Raw genomic sequence first — 21,581 nt, 5'->3', positions numbered from 1 at the left:
ATGCCTTTTATGATTTCCTGGCCTAAATGTTTTGACTAGAATCTCCAATGCAATGTTGAATAGAAGTGGCAAGAGCAGGTACCCTTGTTTTTTTCTTGATCTTGGGAGAAAACTTTCTGTTTTTCCCTATTCACAGTATGATATTGGCTATAGGTTCTTCACAGGTGCTCTTAACCAGGTTGAGGAAGTCCCTTCTTGTCCTAGCTTGTCGAATTTTTTTTTTTTTTAATCACAAAAGGGTACTGTATTTTTTCTAATGCTTTTTCTTCATCTATTGAAAAGATAATGTAATTATTTCTCTTTTAGTCTATTAATATGGTGTATTATACTGACTGACTTTGGTATGTTGAACCAATCTTACATTCTGGTTAAATCCCACTTGATTATAATTTATAAACCTTTTTATATGCTGCTGGGTTTGAATTATTAGTATTTTGTTGAAGATTTCTTTTTGTCTATATTCATAGAAGATATTAGTCTCTGGTTTGCTTTTTTTAATGTGTCTTTGTCTGCTCATAGTATCAGAATAAAAATGGCTTCAAAGAATGAGTTATGAAGTATTTTCCCCTCTTCTGTATTTTGGGAAGAATTTGTGAAAGATGGTGTTAATTCTTCTTTAAATATTTTTTAGAATTCACTACTGAAGCCATCTTTGCAGAGGACAATTCTTTGATTACTAACTCAATCTCTTTAGTTGTGATAGATCTACTTAGATTTTCTATTTCTTCTTGAGTCAGTTTTCATTGTTTGTGTCTTTCTATGAATTTGCCATTTCATCTAGGTTAAATGACTTATTGTCATACAATTATTCACATGTTTTCTCACATATTTACTCACCCTTTTTATTTATTTAAGGTCAACAGTAGTGTTCCTTCTTTCATTCTTGATTTAGTAATTGGAATCTTCTCTCTTTTTTTTTTCTTGGCCAGTCTAGCTACAGTTTTTCAATTTTGTTGCTCATTTCAAAGAACTAACTTCTTGGTTTTGTTGATTTTCTCTATTGTTCCAAAGAGGCCTCTTTTAATGTGCCAAATTTCTGATGTCTGCTTTACTTAAGTGCTGCAAATTGATAAAAATTCAACCTCAGTAGTTATAGAATTTCCCTTATCTCAACTGTGAAAGGATAAAATACTATAGTTTAAAAGGCAGAAACTTGCTCCAATCATTGCCTGAGAACTTGGAAAGAATACTTAACCTTTCTGAGCCCGTTTACTCAAACATAAAATTAAAACAGAAACACAGATGTCTGGAGATGTTGTCAGAATTATGTGCGAAGATATACAATGCATCTCGTGGCCCAGGGCCAGCCATTTGGTAGACACCCAAAGAATGCTGACTGTCTGCTTGACAGCTAAATTACATGTTGCATATAAATATAATACATTAGTGTGTAATGTACTCTATTAATCATTCCCCTCCTTTACTCACCCCATCCATCTTAAGAGCTCAGCAGAGACTTTATCTTCTATCAAATCTCGGTGCTGCTTACCAAACAAATAACCATTCCAAGGTAGCGAGTATCATCAACACCTGGGCCTACAACATAGTCTGTTTGTTGTTGTCATTGTTGTTGTTGTGATCAAGTTACATGCAATAGGAAGATAAAATGGACCCCTAAAGAATATTATCTCTTAAGGACATCCCCAAGTATCTGTACTAGCCTTCAATACATGCTTAATACATATGTGAGGAATAAATGGAGGCACTAGAGGGAGCTATAAGCTAAGGGGTTAATAAAAATAGCCCAGCTTCCTCTTTAGGTGGCTAGTGAAGAGACCATACTGGCAGATTAAATTGATCAAAATTAAATGTGTTAGTATAGACAGTCCTTAAACTAATCAGTGAGCCTGTGCAACCCAGCTTAAGAGAGTGTGCCTGGGTAAGTAGGCTATTTGGAATACAATATAACAGGATAACGCAGGAGAATGAACGGTGAGGCAAGATTATTTTGGAATTATTAGAAGAATTAAGGAAGTAAAAACCGAGAGGGATACTTTTGCTGTTATAAGATAAGGAAAAGACAGGAAAAGATCTAAATGTGAAGAAATTTACTGCACCACCTTCTCAGCCAAGATATTTTTGAAAGTTGCAAAAACTTGCTTTACAGAACATCTTTAGAAGTGGTACACAAGCAGGTACTCTGTTCTTCAGAATAGTATGACAGACAATAAGAAAAAGGAGAGAGGCTGGAGGCAGGAACAGAAAAAATGGACCAAGGAAGTTTTATTTCTAATGCACATGTCAAAGATGACTGTTTAAAATCAACGTAGTAAGGAGGAGAAGAACATTTTACTTTTAACATTTCCTGTCTGTATTTCCGTCAAGAAAATACAACACTAAAAACAAACAAAAATCCTAATTCTGATTTTTTTTCATCTCAGATCCCATCTAGTACAACTGAAGTTCTAGGGTAGAACTAACACAATCCAATTCCAAGCCAATGCCTGATAAGACACCAGTGCTAAACTATCAGATGAAAGCCATCACCAACAAAACCAGCAACAAATAATTCCACTTGTACCATCAGCTCCTAACTACATACCACTAATGCTAATGAGTTCAGAAAGAACAATTATTTTTGTGAGTGCTTTGTTTTGAGGAAATAGAATAAAGTAACAATAATAAAATGAGCAGCTGGGAAGAGGGCAGCCAGCATGAAAAACAAAAGCTGAAAAGGTTCCCATGTGTGTGCACATACATACACACAGGAATGAGGATCGTCCTAGTTCATATATCAAAATTGAGGCATTTTGATAGAATATTGGCTATGAAAAGCTAATAAGATGAACTTCAACACTTTAAAAGGGACAGATATCAATTTTATCTTTCAATTTGCTTTCTGTGAGGTAGGTTCATAAATTATACATCACACTGGCAAAGCTTCCCTAACTGATAACCTTATGGTTAAAACATTAAAATCCTCTTTATTAGTTTATCACCTTCTAAAAAAGAGTATTCTTTTGGCTTCCAGTTTTCTGCTTCAGCTTCCATCCAGATTTTTGTTTTTATATAGGAGAAAACTGATGTGAGTAGGCATGAGTTTAGATTAAAATTGGCATATTTTTAGGTGCTAAGATGCAAAAATTAAAATGTGATCATGTTTAACAAAAACTTTGAGTCTATTTCAGATCAACTCATATGACTGGGATTAGGCTCCTGCCTTCTCTCTCTGAACTTGAAACAATCATGGCAAAAACAATCAGATAAATAAGCAGTGGCTTTAATATTCTTACGCATGCAAGTAGTTCACAGGTTCATGAGATAGAAGTGGCAAACAGAGAGAGTAAATGGAAACATTAAGAAGAAAATACTACCTAAAATTCAGCTCAATAGTTTCTTACTTTAAACATAAATTTAAATTTACCATATAATTCAGCAATTCCACATATATATTTCAACTCAAAGGAAATGAAGATATGTACACAAAGATCTGTATGCTAATATTCATGGTGGTATGATTCATAATAGTCAAAAACTGGTAATAATCCAAATGTACACCAACAGATGAATGATATGTGAAATATGGTACATCCATTACAACCGGATACTATTCAGCAAAAAAGAGGAATAAGTACATGTATTTGCTACAACATGGAAACACTTCAAAAACATTATGCTAGGTGAAAGAAGCCAGATGCAAAACATCACACATTGCAGTTACATGAAATATTGAGAAAAGTAAAATCTACACAGACAGAAAGCAGATTAGTGTTTACCTGCAGCGGAAGGTGAGAAAGGAAAGTAACTGCAAATGGACACAAGAGACCTTCTGGGGATGTGAGAAATGTTCTAAAATTGGGTTATAGTCACGGTTGCATTATTCAATAAATATTCTAAGAATCACTTAATTGTATACTTAAAATGAGTGAATCTTATGGCGTGTCAATTATATCTCAATAGAGCTGTTTTAAAAATAAACCAGGGGCACCTGGGTGGCTCAGTCATTAAGCATCTGCCTTCGGCTAGGTTGTGATTCCAGGGTCCTGGCATCCAGCCCCATGCCAGGCTCTCAGATCAGCGGGGAGCCTGCTTCTCCATCTCCCTCTGTCTCCCCTTGCTTGTGCCCTCCCATCTCTCTCTCTCAGATGAATAAATAATATTTTTAAAAATCCAATAAGGTGATAAGGTAACATGGAGAGATTTTAAGTGTACACCTCAGTGAATTTTATCATGTGTATACACCATGTACCAGCACCCAGATCAAGACATAAGGCTTTTTTTGGCACTCTGGAGAGTCTCCTAATACCCATGTCTAACCATAATTCACTATCCCCTCCACAAGAGTGGTGATCACTAATTTGATCTCCAACATGCTGATTCATTTTGTCTATAACTAAAACTTCAATGTTTCTTTTGCTCAACACAATGTTTGTGAGATTCATCCAAGTTGATGCTGATAACAGCAGTTCATTCTTTTGTATTGCTATGGAATATTCCATGACGTAAGTACACCATAGTTTATAAATTCCTCTGTTAAAGAACATCTAGGCTGTTTTCAGTTTGGGGCTATTATGAATAAAGCTGGTATGAACATTATTTTAGATGTCTGTTGGCAGACATATGCACTCATTTTTCTTGGGTACATAGCTTGGAGTAGAAATGCTGATTCAAAGAGGAAGCAAATGTTTAGCTTGGATACAAAGTGCCATAAAATTTTCCAAAGTGGTTAAACAAATTTCTATTCCTACTAACAATGTCTACAAGTTCCAGCTGTCGCATATCGTCACCAACAGTTGGCATTGTCAATCTATTTAATTTTAGCCATTGTGCTAAAAAGACATTGTATACCTTGTAGTGTATACTCTAGCATGATTTTAATTTGCATTTCCTTGATTGAGAATGAAACTGAACACATTTTCACATATTTACCGAACACTGGGTATCTTCTTTGATGAAGTAGCCTGTTCAAGGTTTTTGTCCATTTTTTAAAAGGTTATATCCTTTTCTTATTACTTCATAGAAGTTCTTTATTTCGAATACAAATCTTTTATCAGATACATGTTTTGCACATACTACTGCCCAATCTGTGGCTTGTCACTGCTCTCTCTTAATGGTGTCTTAATTTATAAAAGTCTATAATTTAATGAAGTCCCAATTTATCATTCTTTTCTTTCATAGTTAGTTCTTCTTATGCCCTGTTTAAGAAATCTTTGCCAAGGTTATAAAATTGTTACCTTTCATAGTTGATTCCTTGATCCCTGATCCAATTAATTTTTGTATGCAATTTTTGTATGTGGAGTCAAAGTTCACTTGTTTTCCTATAAAGATACCCACTTGATACTGTACCATCTACTGGAAAAACTAACCTTTCTCATGGGGATTACAGTGGCAAATGGCCATCAACCAAGTAACTATATCATCTGTAAGTCGTTTCTGGACTCTACTGTGTTCCACGGCTCCATTTTATCCTTGGGGAAAGCTATTGTCTTAATCACTGACACTCTACGGTGATCGTGAGCTAGGGAACATGTTAATACACAATTTGTTGTAGAACACTGTGAACTGTTTGTTCTAAGAGAGGCAAATGCCAAAAATTAACTATTTCAAGTACTACATGTTATCATTTATCTATTTTGAAGAAGATATGCTCCTCAATCAGGGAAATAAAATGCTTTTTCATCACGTAAGGCTTACAGAGTCTATAGGATCCCTTGTGTTAACTGCAGGAACCTGCTGAACTCCAGGATGCAAATGCCTTACCTGAGTAAGGTATATGGTATCCTTGAATGCCTGTAATGGATCTGGGCTTTCCGGGAGTGTGAAGTGAAATTCGACCTGACGCAGCATTTCACTGTTACCATCTGCATGATGTTGTCGGTGAAGAGAAAATTTGCTGTTGTAAGACCAGTCCTCTTTAGATGAAACCTTTCAAGGAAAGAAGAAGAGGTACACATTGGGAAGTTAGGAGCGAAAATACTTTTCCACACACTTCTGACAAACTCAAAAAGTACTCTGCACAGAGAAAAGAGCTCAAGGTTTGCTCTGCGACTCTAATTTCACAGATGGTAGATGTTTTGTACTTATTACTGGTGGAAGAGTAGCCCTGTGCAAAGTTGAATCACAAAACCAGAATATGGCACCTATACCTTCCCTTACTCAAACCCAGGAAGTTTCACTTTGGCATTTCTTTTTCTTTTTCTTTTTTAAGATTTTATTTATTTATTTGACAGACAGATATCACAAGTAGGCAGGGAAGCAGGCAGAGAGAGGGGGAAGCAGGCTCCCTGAAGAACAGAGAGCCTGATGCAGGGCTCAATGTCAGGACCCTGGGATCATGATCTGAGCCAAAGGCAGAGGCCTTCACCCACTGAGCCACTCAGGCGCCCCTCATTTGACATTTCTATCAAAATTCTTATTTTATCAAAACATTATTCCTGTGTCTAGAACACTCATTGTGCTCATTTTTAAATGTCATTTTATCTATTCAAGTAAATAAATTGTCAAAAAAAATAATGGACTGAAAACAGTAATCTGTTAAAACTGTCAGTTCTTTGATAGGAATAAAATATGACTATTAAGACAGTAAATACTTAGCACTTGCTTTTTTGTTTCTCAATTACTACTAAATATATTTGATATATACAGATGTTTAATTTTGATATAGTTGAAGACAAAAAACAAACAATGATACTCTTTCCCCCTAACAGTAAATCTTTTTTTAGAGCCAGGCACAATTTATGTGATCTGTCATCTCCTTGAGAAGCTATCATCAGGTCAAGGTAAAACCAAACAAACAAATAAAAATACCACACACATATTAGTAGTTTAACTTTTAGAGAAAAATAGACAATCATTCTGCCTTCTAGGTCTATGATTTAATGCTCTTTTAGCATTTGAAAAAGATGTAAGACAACTGCTGTCTACACCTGAAAATATCAGTTTAATGCAGGTTACGCAAAGGCTTTGAAAAACAATCTACTGCACACTCAAAAATCCCTAAAAATTAAAAATATTAATCCCTGTTCATAAAATATGACTTATAATTCCCTAGAATCATGCAAGCCACAGACCAATCACCTTAAAAGGAAAAAACTACTCTTTAGGAATTTATTTATAGTAAAATGTAAGTAGTGCACATTACTCATGTTTGATGTGGAAGTTTTTCCAAATTATATGTATTTTCCAAAACTGGTATCACCAGACAGTTGTTTTTTTTTTTTTAAGATTTTATTTATTTATTCGACAGAGAGAGATCACAAGCAGGCAGAGAGGCAGGCAGAGAGAGAGAGAGGAGGAAGCAGGCTCCCTGCTGAGCACAGAGCCCGATGCGGGACTCGATCCCAGGACCCTGAGATCATGACCTGAGCCGAAGGCAGTGGCTTAACCCACTGAGCCACCCAGGCGCCCCTCACCGGACAGTTTAGAGAACACTAATTACTTCAATTACTTACTTAAAAGAGGTATTAGCATTTACAGTCATCTTGCACACATCTGAGATGCACACATCTTTACCAACCGCCTTCCTTTCCTTTTAAAAGCCTGAAACACATCTTCAGGCTTCTCAGCCTTAACTGGTAATGATATGAATGTATCCCATAACTGGTAAACTTGATCTTCTGTTATGTGGAAAGCTTTCTAACTTCTGATAGTCATGCTTTGAGAGTCTATTATAAATTTCAGCTGTAAAAACATTATCAGTAGGAATTAGAAAGTGCCAGACAAGGCTCTAATTGTTTTAAGAATATTACCTCACTCAATCCCCATGACAAGTCTACAAGTCAGTATTATTATCACTCTGTTTTTTTTAAAGATTTTATTTATTTATTTGACACAGAGAGAGAGATCACAAGTAGGCACAGAGGCAGGCAGAGAGAGAGGGGGAAGCAGGCTTCCTGCTGAGCAGAGAGCCCGATGCGGGGCTTGATCCCAGGACCCTGGGACCACGACCCAAGCCGAAGGCAGAGGCTTTAACACACTGAGCCATTTAGTCAACCCTGGCAGTTCTAGAATTAAAATCCAAATCTGGGGGTGCCTGGGTGGCTCAGTGGGTTAAGCCGCTGCCTTCGGCTCAGGTCATGATCTCAGAGTCCTGGGATCCAGTCCCACATCGGGCTCTCTGCTTGGCAGGGAGCCTGCTTCCTCCTCCCTCTCTGCCTGCCTCTCTGCCTACTTGTGATCTCTCTCTGTCAAATAAATAAATAAAATCTTTAAGAAAAAAAAAAAAATCCAAATCTGTTTATTCCATAGCCCAAGCTTTTAATCACTATGCAATACTGATAATGGACTATTGAAAATATTATTATTTTGGGTGCCTGGGTGGTTCAGTTGGTTAGGCCACTGTCTTCAGCTCAGGTCACGACCCTGGAGTCCTGGGATAGAGTCCCATATCGGGGTCCCAGCTCCATGTTTCTCCCTCTGACCTTCTCCCCTGTCATGTTCTCTCTCTCTCAAATAAATAAATAAAATTAAAAAGAAAATATGAAGGCGCCTGGGTGGCTCAGTGGGTTAGGCCGCTGCCTTCGGCTCAGGTCATGATCTCAGGGTCCTGGGATCGAGGCCCGCATCGGGCTCTCTGCTCAGCAGGGAGCCTGCTTCCCTTCCTCTCTCTCTGCCTGCCTCTCTGCCTGCTTGTGATCTCTCTCTGTCAAATAAATAAATAAAATCTTTAAAAAAAAATGATTATTTGACAAAGAAGTAATGCATCCTAAACTAGAAAGGGACATTTTAATATTTTTGTTAAATATATGGGGGAAAAAAAACCTCTAACTAAAAACCCAAGTTTTATGTAAAGTTATTCCTTTGGTTTCTTTCATTTTCCCAATTACCTAATCCAAATCCTCAACTAAGCAATGTAGTTCAAAAAAGAGGAATGGTTGAATCAAGGGTTCATAATGAATAGTACATACAGAACGTAGCTTCACCTTTCCCTATGTTAAAACACAGTGTTTTGTATCTTTGAACATCATCAGGCATTTCACAAAAACACGGCAACTGCATTATTATCAGAAGGTAAACAGAAAGGCTAATAGATTTAAGAAAAAGGTTTAGCAATTTATAACACTCATCCCTCCCAAACATGTGAAATGAAAATGATTCAGCTTCTGTGTTAGACAGTAAGCTTGAATCCAGATATCCTACTTGCTATCTGGGGATAATGATGGAACTCTCACTCTCTAGTACCTTGATTTCCTTCTAGACCTCAATCAAAGGGTTGGGGGAGGGAGTAGATCATTGCTAAATGAAACAATGGGTCTCTGGTAAAGAGCACCTGCTCAGTAAATATTTTTGCTTCTTTCATTCCTTCCTTCCCATTCAAACACCTATTCCTATCTGAGTCAGTATACTCAACTCCATCCTCCTTCATTTTGAAACAAAAGTATTCCTAAAAAATCCACCTTATAATATGGAAGTGCTAAAAAAGAAAACAAGGGGTAGATCTAAGGTTACAACATTACTTATTAAAGTTAAAAATACAGGGCCGCCTGGGTGGCTCAGTGGTTAAGCATCTGCCTTTGGCTCAGGTCATGACCTCAGGGTGCTAGATTCAAGTCCCACATCACCTTCCCTGCTCAGCAGGGAGTCTGCTTCTCTCTCTCCCTCTGTCCCTGCACATACTCTCTCTCTAATGCTCTCTCAAGTAAATAAATAAAATCTTAAAAAAATAAAGTTAAAAACACAATATGACTGCATTGTGTGGAAGCAAAAATCGTTGGGTTCAGGTGGTAAAATTGAGGAAGATTCTGAATCTGTCTTAAAATTTTTTTTTGTGGTGGGGCGCCTGGGTGGCAAAGTGGGTTGGGCCTCTGCCTTCCGCTCAGGTCATGATCCCAGGGTCCTGGGATCGAGCCCCACATCAGGCTCTGCTTAGCGGGGAGCCTGCTTCCTCCTCTCTCTCTTCCTGCCTCTCTACCTACTTGTCTCTCTCTCTCTCTCTCTGTCAAATAAATAAATAAAATCTTAAAAAAAAAATTCTTTTTGTGGTTACTTTACACAAGTAATAGGGGAGGGGAAACAAAAGTTCGTATTTATTTTAAGAGAGCGCACCTGCATATATGAGTTGGAGAGGGGAGGAGGGAGACAAAGAATTTCAAGCAGAGTCTGTGATGAGTGCAGAGTTCAAAGCGGGCCTCCAGCCCATAACCTGAGATCATAACTTGAGCCAAAATCAAGAGTTGGACACTTAACAGACTGAGCCACCCAGGGGTCCCCAGGTACATGATTATTTCAGCAGATGCAGAAAAAGGGCATTTGACAGAATCCAATACCCTTTTATGATACAAGCACTCAACCAACTAGGAATAAAAGGGAGCTTCCTCAACCAGATAAAAGGCATATATGAAAAACCTACAGTCGGGGCGCCTGGGTGGCTCAGTGGGTTAAAGCCTCTGCCTTCGGCTCAGGTCATGATCTCAGGGTCCTTGGATCGAGCCCCGCATCGGGCTCTCTACTAAGCGGGGGGTCTGCTTCCCCCCCTCTCTCTGCCTGCCTCTCTGCCTACTTGTGTGTGATCTCTGCCGAATAAATAACTAAAAATCTTAAAAAAAAAAAAACCTTACAGTTAACATCTTACTAAACAGTAAAGACTAAAAGCTTTCTCCCTAAGAAAAGGTGTCTGTTCTCACCATTTCTATTCTACATTGTACTGGAGGTTTTAGCCAGGGCAATTAGCCTAGAAAAGTTAATAAAAGACATCCATATTGAAAAGGAAAAAGCAGAACTAATTCTATATGCAGATGACATGCTCTTAAATATAGAAAAACACAGAGGATTCACAAAAACTATGAAAGCTAATAAATAAGTTCTGCAAGGTTGCAGAATGTATGTTCAATCTACAAAAATCAACGGTCTCTTTATACACTAGTAATGAACAATGTGAAAATAAATTAAGAAAATAATTCTACTTAGAAAAAGAATAAAATACTTGGGAACAAATTTAAACAAGAAAGTATAAATTTTGTACAATGAGACTACAAAATAGTGAAAGAAGACATCACATGTTCATGGATCAGAAAACATCTTATTGTTAAGATGCTAATACTTTTGCAAACTAATCTACTGATTCAACACAATCCCTATCAAAATCCGAGTGGACTTTTCTGCAGGAACCGCCAAGGTGATCGTAAAATTGATATGTAAATGGAAGGCACCCAGAACAGTCAAAACAATCTTGAAAAGAGGAACAAAGTTAGTGAACTCACACTTCCTGCTTTCGAAACTCACTCCAAAGCTGTAAGTAATGATGACAGTGCATACTGGCATAAAATAGACAGGCAGATCAATGGAAACAAATTGAGAATCCAAAAATAAACCTTAACATTTATGGTTAATTGATTCTGACAAAGGGGTCAAGAAAATCAATGGGGGAAAGAATAATGCTTTCAATAAATGATGTCTAGGTAACTAGATATCCACATGCAAAAAAAAAAAAAAGAAAAAATGAACCTGGACACTTTCTTCACACCATATAGAATAATTATCTCAAAATAGATTACAGATCTAAAATTAAGAGCTAAAACCAGAAGACAACACAGGAGTAAACCTTTGTGCTCTTAGGTTAGAAAGTGGTTACTTTGATACAATAGCAAAAGCACAAGAGATAAATGAGAAGACCGATAAGGACTTCATCAAAATTTAAAACTTCTGGGGCACCTGGATGGCTCAGTCAGTTAACCATCCACCTTTGACTCCGGATCTGATCCTAGGGTCCTGGGATTGAGCCCCACACCGGGCTTCTTGCTCAGGAGGGAGCCTGCTTCCTCTTCTCCCACTGCCCCTCTCCCTACTTGTACTCTCACTCTAATGAGTAAGTAAAAAATCTTAAAAAAAGAAAAATTAAAACTTTTGTGCTTTAAATGACACCATCAGGGCACCTGGGTGGCTCAGTGGGTTAAAGCCTCTGCCTTTGGCTCAGGTCATGATCCCAGGGTCCTGGGATGGAGCCCCACATCGGGTTCTCTGCTCCACAGGGAGCCTGCTTCCTCCTCTCTCTCTCTCTGCCTGCCTCTCTGCCTACTTGTTATCTCTGTCTGTCAAATAAATAAATAAAATCTTTAAAAATAAATAAAAATAAATAAATGACACCATCAACTAAGTAAAAAGAAAACACACAAATTAGGAGAAAATATTTGCAAAACATAAATCTGATTAAAAAAATATCCAGAATATAAGTATTAACTCTTAAAAGATTTTTTTTAATTTAAATTCAATTTAGTTAACATATAGTGTATTATTAGTTTCAGGGGTAGAATCTAGTGATTCATCAGCTGCATGTGTATGGAGCCGGTGCTCATTACATCAAGTGCCCTCCTTAATGCCCATCACCCAGTTACCCCGTCCCCCCAGCACCTACCCTCCAGCAACCCTGTCTGTTCCCTATAGTTAAGAGTTCCTTATGGTTTGCCTCCCTCTCTCCTTTTATCTTATTCTATTTTTCCTTCCCCTGCCCTTCTGTTCATCTGTTCAATTTCTTAAATTTCATATCAGTGAAATCTATGGTATGTCTTCTCTGACTGACTTATTTCACATAGCGTAATGTAGTCTAGTTCTATCCACATCATTGCAAATGGCAAGATTTCATACTTTTTGATGACTGAGTAGTATTTCATTCTATATATATAACCACATCTTCTTTATCCCTCCATTTGTTGATGGACATGGGTTCTTTCCATGTTTTGGCTACTGCAGACACTGCAGCTATAAACACTGGCACAATTCAATAACAAAAAGACAACCCAAATTAAAAAATAGGTGAAGGGTTTTTGAATAGATATTTCTTTAAGGAAAATATACAAATGTCTAAAAAGCACATGAGAAGAAGATCAATATCATTAGCCATGTAAAAAAGCAAATTTTCTGTAAATGCTAACCTCCAGAGAAATGTTAAAAAACACAAAAAGGGAAAATTAGTGTTGACAAAGATGTAGAGAAATTGGAACCTTCATACATTTCCTGGTGGCAATGTAAAATGGTGCAGTGTTTGCAAACTATGGGAAATAGTTTGGCAGTTCCTTGGAATATTAAACATACAGTTACCATATGGCCCAGCAATTCCACTACTAAGTGTATACTTAATAGAACTGAAGACATTGTTCACACACACACACACACACAAATGTATACAAATATTCACAGCAGCTATTATTATTCATATTGGCCAAAAAGTGGGAATACACAAAGTACATCAACTGATGAATGGATAAACAAAATGTAGTATATCCACATGATGGAATATTATTCAGAAATTTAAAAAAATGACAAACTACTACATGACAGAACATGAACAAATCATGAAAACTTTATGCTGAGTAAAAGAAACCAGTCTAAAAAGATCACATATCTTATGATTCTAATATATGAATTGTGCATAAAAGGCAAATGTATATACACATAAAGCAGATTAGTGGTGCCTAGAGCCGGGGTGGGAGGAACTGAGAGAGTGGGGAGTAATTTGGATATAGAGTTTCTTTGGAGTGATGAAAATGCTCTAAAACTAGGTCATGGTTAATAAAGAAAATAAAAAAAAAAAAAAAAAACAACAACTAGGTCATGGTGATGACTGCACAATTCTGTGACTATACCAAAAACCCTGAAAGTGTACATTTTAAATGGGTGGATTTTATGGTCAGTGAATTATATCTCAATTAGGAACACATACAACTCTGCAATAAAATATGCCTATGAAACTGAATCTGTAGGAACAAAGAAAGTAAAATGCCATAGTGAAAGTCAGATACAGCAACATGAAAGAAAAAGGAGAAGGAAGGGGAGGAAACAGAAGACAAAGGGGAGGAGACAAAAGAAAAGAAATAATTCCACCTGGTAACAGTTAGATAAAACTTTACTTATCACATTCATTTCTCTTACTGTAGCAAACCATCCAGTTCTGAGTATCTGTAAGTGAAAACAGTTATAGGATATACAGAAAGTAGCAAGTGAGAATTACTTTCATGCATGATAGAAGTCAGGCTTAAGCAACCCTGGTTCCCATTCAATTTTTATAAATGTAAGTGAAGGAACATAATTAAAAGCAGGATCGAAAAGTTATAATTCTCAAATTGATGACTACAAGAAATTTAGCTCCCCAAACTTTAAAGAAAAAAAGTTCTCTTCTATGATCTTCCTCAACTTTCATTTAAATACTAAGCACATTTCATTAGACTGTCTATGGCCATACCACCCCAAACGCACCCAATCTGGTCTCATTTGACTTTCTGAACCTCTGTTGAGAATGACCTATGCCCATCACCTACCATTCTGAATCACTGGGAAATCAAAAGTGGCTTACCTTTTTTAATGTACTGAAGGAAGGCCAGGACTGATATCCATATTCAGATACAAATCGAGCTTTTGGGAAAACTTTCCAATCCCAGCAATCACTGGTATAGTCATAAAAATGGACATCACCAAAATTATTGTCATATGGGTTAACAGAGAGCCAGCCTTCTTTAACAGATTCGGCCCCATTTGTAGGGCTGGATATGATAAAAGGACGAGTCTTGTCTTCCTGAGTCCAGAAATAAAATGATTTAATAGACATTTTCACCCAGTAAAGTACAAATCATTCACTTTTTTATTAAGTGTTTGTTTTAATTCCAATATACTTAACATACAGTGTTAACATTAGTTTCAGGTGTACAATATACTGATGCAACACTTTCACCCTCACCCAGGGCTCAACATGACAAGTATCCTCCTTAATCCTTATCACCTACCTCACCCATCCCCCTCACCCACCTCCCTCTGGTAATCATCAGCTTGTTCTCTATAATTAAGAGTCTATTTCTTGGTTCCTCTCTTTCTCTTCTCTTTTTTTCCTCTGCTTATTTTTTCTTAAATTCCACATATGAGTGAGATTATAATGGTATTTGTCTTTCTCTGACTGATTTAATTCACTTAGCATTATACCCTCTAGCTCCACCCATGTCTGTGTAAATGGCAAGATTCCATTCTTTTTTATGGCTGAGTAATAGTCCATTATATATACCATAGACACACACACACACCCCCACATCATCTTTACCAATTCATCTGTCATGAACATTGGGTTGTTTCCATAATTTGGCTATTGTAAATAACGCTGCTATAAACACAGGGGTATATATATCCCTTTGAATTAGTGCTTTTGTATTTTAGGGGTAGATACCCAGTAGTGTGATTACTAGATAGTCAGGTCTGTTTTTGACCATCTGAGGAAACTTCATACTGTTTTCCACAGAGGTTGCACCAGTTTACATTCCCACCGACAGTGCCCAAGGGTTCCCCTTTCTCTGCACCCTCCCCAACATCTGTTGTTTCTTGTGTTTTTTATTTTAGCCATTCTGACAGGTGTGAGGTGATATCTCACTATAGTTTGATCTGCATTTTCCTGATGGTAAGTGATGTTGACCACCTTTTCATGTGTCTGTTGGCTGTCTGCATGTTGTCTTTGGAGAAATGTCTGTTTATGTCAGATCATTTACTTTTAAAAAAACACTGCCAAGTTCCAGGATGCCAAGTGACTGCAGAAAAATAATAGAACCATTAACCTTCTGCATTCAACAACCACCAGCACCTGCTATTCACCAATCCTTTCTATCATTTTGTAATTAACACAGCTTACTCCTCAGTACCTGCTCCCAATCTTTTTCAAAAATGCTGTGCCTCTACATTACCTTCTACCAACATGGGTAATGTACAATCTACTGCAGAAGTTCTCATCCTTGGCACTCCTGACATTCTGCACTTGATAAGTTTTGTGCATTGGTGACCAGAAAAAGGGAGCAAGGGGAGACAGAATGTTTAGCAGCATCCCTGGCCTCTACCCACTAGATGCTAGTAGTACCCTGTACACACACCAAAAAATGTCTATAGACATTGCCAAATGCGCTCCTGTCCCTTGGAGGACAAACTCGCCTCTACTTAAGAAACACAGGTCCAGGGGCGCCTGGGTGGCTCAGTGGGTTAAGCTGCTGCTTTCGGCTCAGGTCATGATCTCAGGGTCCTGGGATCGAGTCCCGCATCGGGCTTTCTGCTCAGCAGGGAGCCTGCTTCCTCCTCTCTCTCTCTCTGCCTGCCTCTCTGCCTACTTGTAATCTCTCTCTATCAAATAAATAAATAAAATCTTAAAAAAAAAAAAAAAAAAGAAACACAGGTCCAGTGCTTAAGAATTAGAGGCTAAGGTGCAGGATATAAAATTCCCAGAAATAAGTAGTATTGCTATACACTAAAAACAAACTAGCAGGAAGAGAATTTTTTAAATTATATACACCATTTTTCCTTTTTAAAGATTTATTTATTTATTTATTTATTCGACAGAGAGAGAGAGAGAGAGAGAGACAGCAAGAGAGAAAACACAAGCAGGGAGAGTGAGGCTTGATCCCAGGAGCCGGAATCATGACCAGAGTGGCGAAGGCAGCCACTTAACCAACTAAGCCACCCAAGCACCCCAAGAAGGAGAAATTTTAAAACAACACCCTTTATAAATGCACCAAAAAGAATAAAATACCTAGGTATAAACTTAACCAAAGAGATGAAAGACCTCTACTCTGAATACTACAAAACACTGATGAAAGAAACTGAAAATGACCCAAACAAACGGAAAGATATCCCAGGTTGTGGGCTGGAAGAACCAATATTATTTGAATATCCATACTACTCAAAGCAATCCACAGATACAGCGCAATCCCTATCAAAATACCAACAGCGTTTTTTACAAAACTAGAACAAATAATACTAAAATTTGTATGAAATCAGAGAAGACCCCAAATAGCCAAAGCAATCTTGAAAAAGAAAAAAACAAATCTTAGAGGTGTCAAAGTTCCAGATCTCAAGATTTACAACACAGCAGTAGTAATCAATATAGTATGGTACTGGCATTAAAAACAGATACATAGATCAGTGGAATAGAATGGAGAGCCCAAAATAAACCACTGATTATATGGTCAGTTAATCTGTGACAAAGGAGGCAAGAATATACAATGGGAAAAGACGGTCTCCTCAATAAATGGTGCTGGGAGAAATGGACAGCTACATGCAAAAGAATGAAACTGTATCACTCTTTAACATCATAAACAAAAATAAACTCAAAATGGATTAAAGACCCAAATGTGAAGTCTGAAATCATGAAGACCTAAAAACCATAACAAAACACAGGCAATAATTACTCTGACATTGGCCATAGGATCATTTTTCTTTATAGGTCTCTTCACCCAAGAAAAACAAAAGCAAAAATAAATTATTTGGATAACATCAAAGTAAAAAGATTTACACAGCAAAGGAAACTACCAGTAGTGCGTGCACACGCACATGCACACACACATATCAAGAACATGTACAACTCAATACCAAACCCCGAATAATTCAATTAAAAAATGGGCAGAGGACTTAAATGGACATTTTTCAAAAAAAGACATAAAGATATCCAATGGACATATGAAAAGATCCTCAACACCACTTGTCATCAGGAAAATGCAATTCAAAACTAAAATAATCACTTTCTATCAGAATGGCTAAAACCAAAAACACAAGAAACAATAAGTGTTGGTGAGTATATGGAAAAAGGGGAACCCTTGTGCACTGTTGGTAGGAATACAAATTGGTGCGGCCACAGTGGAAAACAGTATGGAAGTGCTTTGAAAAATTAAAAACAGAAATACCATATAATCCAATAATTCTACTACAGGTATTTACACAAAGAAAATGAACACACTAATTCAAAAAGACACGTGTACTTCTGTGTTTATTGCAACGTTATTTACAACAATCAATATATTGAAGCAATCTAAGTGTCCATCAATAGACAAATGGATAAGGAAGATGTGGCGCATAAACACACACACACACACATTTCATTATATATATCCCATTATATATATATTATATATATTCCATTATATATATATATAATGGAATATGGCACAGCCATAAAAAGATGAGATTGTGTCATTTGAGATGGACCTTGAAGATGGATGGATGCACCTAGAGGATATTATGGTAAGTGAAATAAGTTCAGACTGAGAAACACAAATATTATATGATTTTACTCACAGGTGGAATCTAAAACAAAAACAAAAGAATAGACAAACAAAAAGAAGAATCAGACCTATAAATACATAGAATAAACTGATGGTTGTCAGAGGTGAATGTGTCAGCAGCTAGGCAAAATGGGTAAAGGGGAGTGGGAGATACAGGGTCCCCATTATGGAATGAATAGGTCATGGGAATAAAAAGCATAGCAGGAGAAAAAAAAGGAAATAATAGAGGATATGGAGTCAGAATGACTTGAGTTTAAATCTCAAATCAGAACTGTATTATTTTTGGACAGATCTAAGCCTCAACAGACTCTTCTGTAAAATGGGGAAAATAACAGTACCTACTTCATAGGACTACAGTAAATGGTAGAGAACTCATGTGTGGAAGACATGGTTAAATTTCACTGAAATTCATGTTCTCATTTCCATAATATAGAGCTGTTTCTAGGAAGTGACTTTCTAACCTCTTTTCATCACTGTGGGGCTATGTGTCTCCTTCTCATCCTCCTGGAATCATGAGCTCTTAACCACTGAACTGTGAAATGAAAATGCTCAGATATTAAAATCCATTTCTTAAATCCATCAGATATGAAAAATGTAATACCAACACTATGAGTAAAAAGATTATAAAATAAATGTTTTATAAATATTAATTAAAGCTTATACCATCATAGGTTGTGTATAGAAAAATTCTTCATGACACATGACTAAACATATCAGATAAGCTAAAAATCTGAACCTAAGTTTTTCAAAAATTCTCATTGAAATGTCTTCACATAAATGAATAATGCCATAAACTGTACATATTTGGGTGCCAAAATCACATACTATTCTTTTCCCTTTTCAAACTGCTTCAGGATATACCCAAATATTTAAAATATCTAATTAGAGATAAAAAATATAAGGACAATCAGATTATTAAATCACACGTTGAACATTAAAGTTTTTAAAAGTTATATCCTTCGAAGGCATTAGTACAAAAGCAAATGCTGCTTCCTCTCCCTATCAAAAAAAGTTAACTTATATTATCATATAATGTGTATGTAGCAAATACTAGTATAATATGCTTATTAAAAAGTAGTGATGAAAAAGAACCACCATAAAGGAAGGGCTCTATGGTGGAGTTGGGAACAAGCTCTTTCCTTTCCCTTTCTCCTTATTTCATATATCAACATATTCATATATATCAAGTTCTGCTTTAGCGTTTATAATTACAGAATTTTAAATGACACATTAGACCAAATAGACTTTACAGACAGACACAGTACATACCATCCAAGAGCAACAGAATACACATTCTTCTCAGGTACACATGGAACACTCTTTGAGAGAGATCACCAGTTAGGCCATAAATCAAGTCTAACAAATTTAAGAAGACTGAAATCACTCGAGCATATTTTTGAACCCCACGGGTATGGAACTAGAAATCAATTAGAAGAAGATGACTGGAAAATTCACAAATAAATGAAGATTAAGGAATATGCTACTGAACAAACAATGGATCAACAAAGAAATCAAAAGAGAAATTGAAAAATACCCTGACAAATGAAAAGGAAAATACAACATACCAAAACTTATGAGATGCAGCAAAAGCAGTTTAAGAGGAAAGATCAGAGACAAATGACCATTTCAAGAAAGACAAAAAAAAAAAAAAAAAAAAAAGACGAAAAATGTCAAATAAAGAACCTAACTTAACATCTTATTAAACTAGTAAAAGAAGAACATGGCCCCAAGTTAGCAGAAGGAAGGAAATAACAAAGACCAGAGCAGAAATAAATGGAACAGAGACTTAAAAGACAATAGAAAAGATCATTGAAATGAAGAACTGGTTCCTTTAAAATAAATAAATAAATAAATAAACAAACAAAACCAACAAACCTAATTTAGCCAGACTTGCTTAGGAAAAGAAAGAGAGAGGACTCAAAATCAGAAATGAAAAAGGTATTACAAATAATATCTAAGAAATACAAAGAATTGTAAGAGACTACTATGAACAACTATACACAAAAAAATTTGAGCAACCTAGAAGAAATGGATAAATTCTTAAAAACATACAACTTTCTAAGACTGAATCATGAATAAATAGAAAAGGTGAACAGACCAATTAACTAGTAAGGAGATTGAATCAATAGTCAAAAATCTCTGAACAAACAAAAATCCAGGACCAGACAATTTCACTGGTGAATTCTACCAAATATTCAAAGAAGAACTAATACCAGTCCTTCTCAAACTCTTATGAAAAAAAGAAGAGGAGGGAAAACTTCCAAATTCATTTTATAAGACAACTATTACCCTGATACCAAAACCAAATAGGGTCACCAGAAGAAAATTACAGGCCAATACCCTCGATGAACACAGATGCAGAATTCTCAACAAAATACTAATAAACCAAATTCATATAAATTATATATATATATATATATAAAATGATCAAGTGGAATTTATTCCAAGGATGTAAAATGGTTCAACCCTGGCAAGTCAATCAACATGATACACCATATTAATAAAATGAAGTATAAAAATCATGTGCTCATGTGAACAAGTGCAGAACAAGTGTCTGACAAAATTCAGCATCCATTTATTATAAAATGTCTCAACAAAGTGGTTACAGAGGAAACATACCTCAAATAGTAAAGGCCATATAGGACAAGGCCACAGTTAACATCATACTCAATGGTGAAAAAGTCAAAACTTCTAAGATCAGGAACAAGACCAGGATGTCAACTTCCACCCAACAGAGCACTGGAAGTCCTAGCTAGAATAATTAGACAACAAAAAGAAATAAAAGGCATACAAACTGGAAAGGAAGAAGTAAAGCTGTCACTCTTTGCAGATGACATGATATTATATGGAGAAAACTCTAAGACTTCACAAAAACTTTTTAGCATAAATACAGTAAATTGTAGGCTACAAAATCAATATACAGAAATGTGTTGCATTTCTGTGTACTAATAATTACTAGCAAGAGAAATTAAGAAAATAATCTTATTTACAACTGCATCAAAAAAAATAAAATATATAAGAATAAATTTTACCAAGAAAGTGAAAGACTGAAATTATTATTGAAAATTGTAAGACACTTAAAATTGGGGTGCCTGGGTGGCTCAGTTGGTTAAGTGTCTGCCTCTGGCTAGGGTCATGATCCCAGGGTCTTGGGATTGAGACCCGTGTTGGGCTCCCTGCTCAATGGGAAGCCTTCTTCTCCCTCTCCCACTTCCCCTGCTTGTGTTCCCTCTCTTGCCGTCTCGCTCTCTCTGTCAAATAAATAAATAAAATCTTAAAAAAAGAAAAGACACTGAAAATTATAAGACTTTGTTAAAAGACACTGAAGAAGACATAAATAAGTGAAAAGATACTCTGTACTCATAGACTGGAAGAATTAATACTGCTATAATATCCATACTATCCAAAGCAATCTACAGATTCAATGCAATGCCTATCAAAACCACAATACATTTTTCACAAAATAGAATGAACAATCCAAAAACTTTTATGGAACCATAAAAGTCTCTGTATAGCCAAAGCAATCCTGAGAAAGAAGAACAAATCTGGAGGCATCATGCTTTCTGACTTCAAAACATGTAACAAAACAAAAGTAATTAAAACATTACAGTATTGGCATAAAAACAGCCA

The 21,581-nt window shown here is 36.3% G+C and overlaps 1 protein-coding gene across 4 annotated transcripts in view; it reads right to left on the bottom strand.

Annotated features, from left to right (window-relative positions):
• Nucleotides 1–21,581, bottom strand: part of MANBA (mannosidase beta) — a 124,240-nt gene that overhangs the window by 17,792 nt on the left and 84,867 nt on the right. For 3 of the 4 annotated variants that reach the window (XM_044224392.1, XM_044224389.1, XM_044224391.1), the window contains 2 exons: nucleotides 14,225–14,443; nucleotides 5,701–5,865 (listed from right to left, as the gene is read on the bottom strand). In XM_044224392.1, coding sequence (XP_044080327.1) covers nucleotides 5,701–5,865; nucleotides 14,225–14,443 — 384 coding nt within the window. The remainder of the gene's footprint in view (nucleotides 1–5,700; nucleotides 5,866–14,224; nucleotides 14,444–21,581) is intronic. The other variant, XM_044224390.1, reaches the window with a different exon arrangement.

The sequence above is a fragment of the Neovison vison genome, chromosome 11, assembly GCF_020171115.1.
Source record: "Neovison vison isolate M4711 chromosome 11, ASM_NN_V1, whole genome shotgun sequence".
NCBI classification, from domain to species: Eukaryota; Metazoa; Chordata; class Mammalia; order Carnivora; family Mustelidae; genus Neogale; species Neogale vison.
The sequence above is the reverse complement of the archived record's forward strand: the minus strand, read 5'-3'. Positions and strand labels throughout refer to the sequence as shown.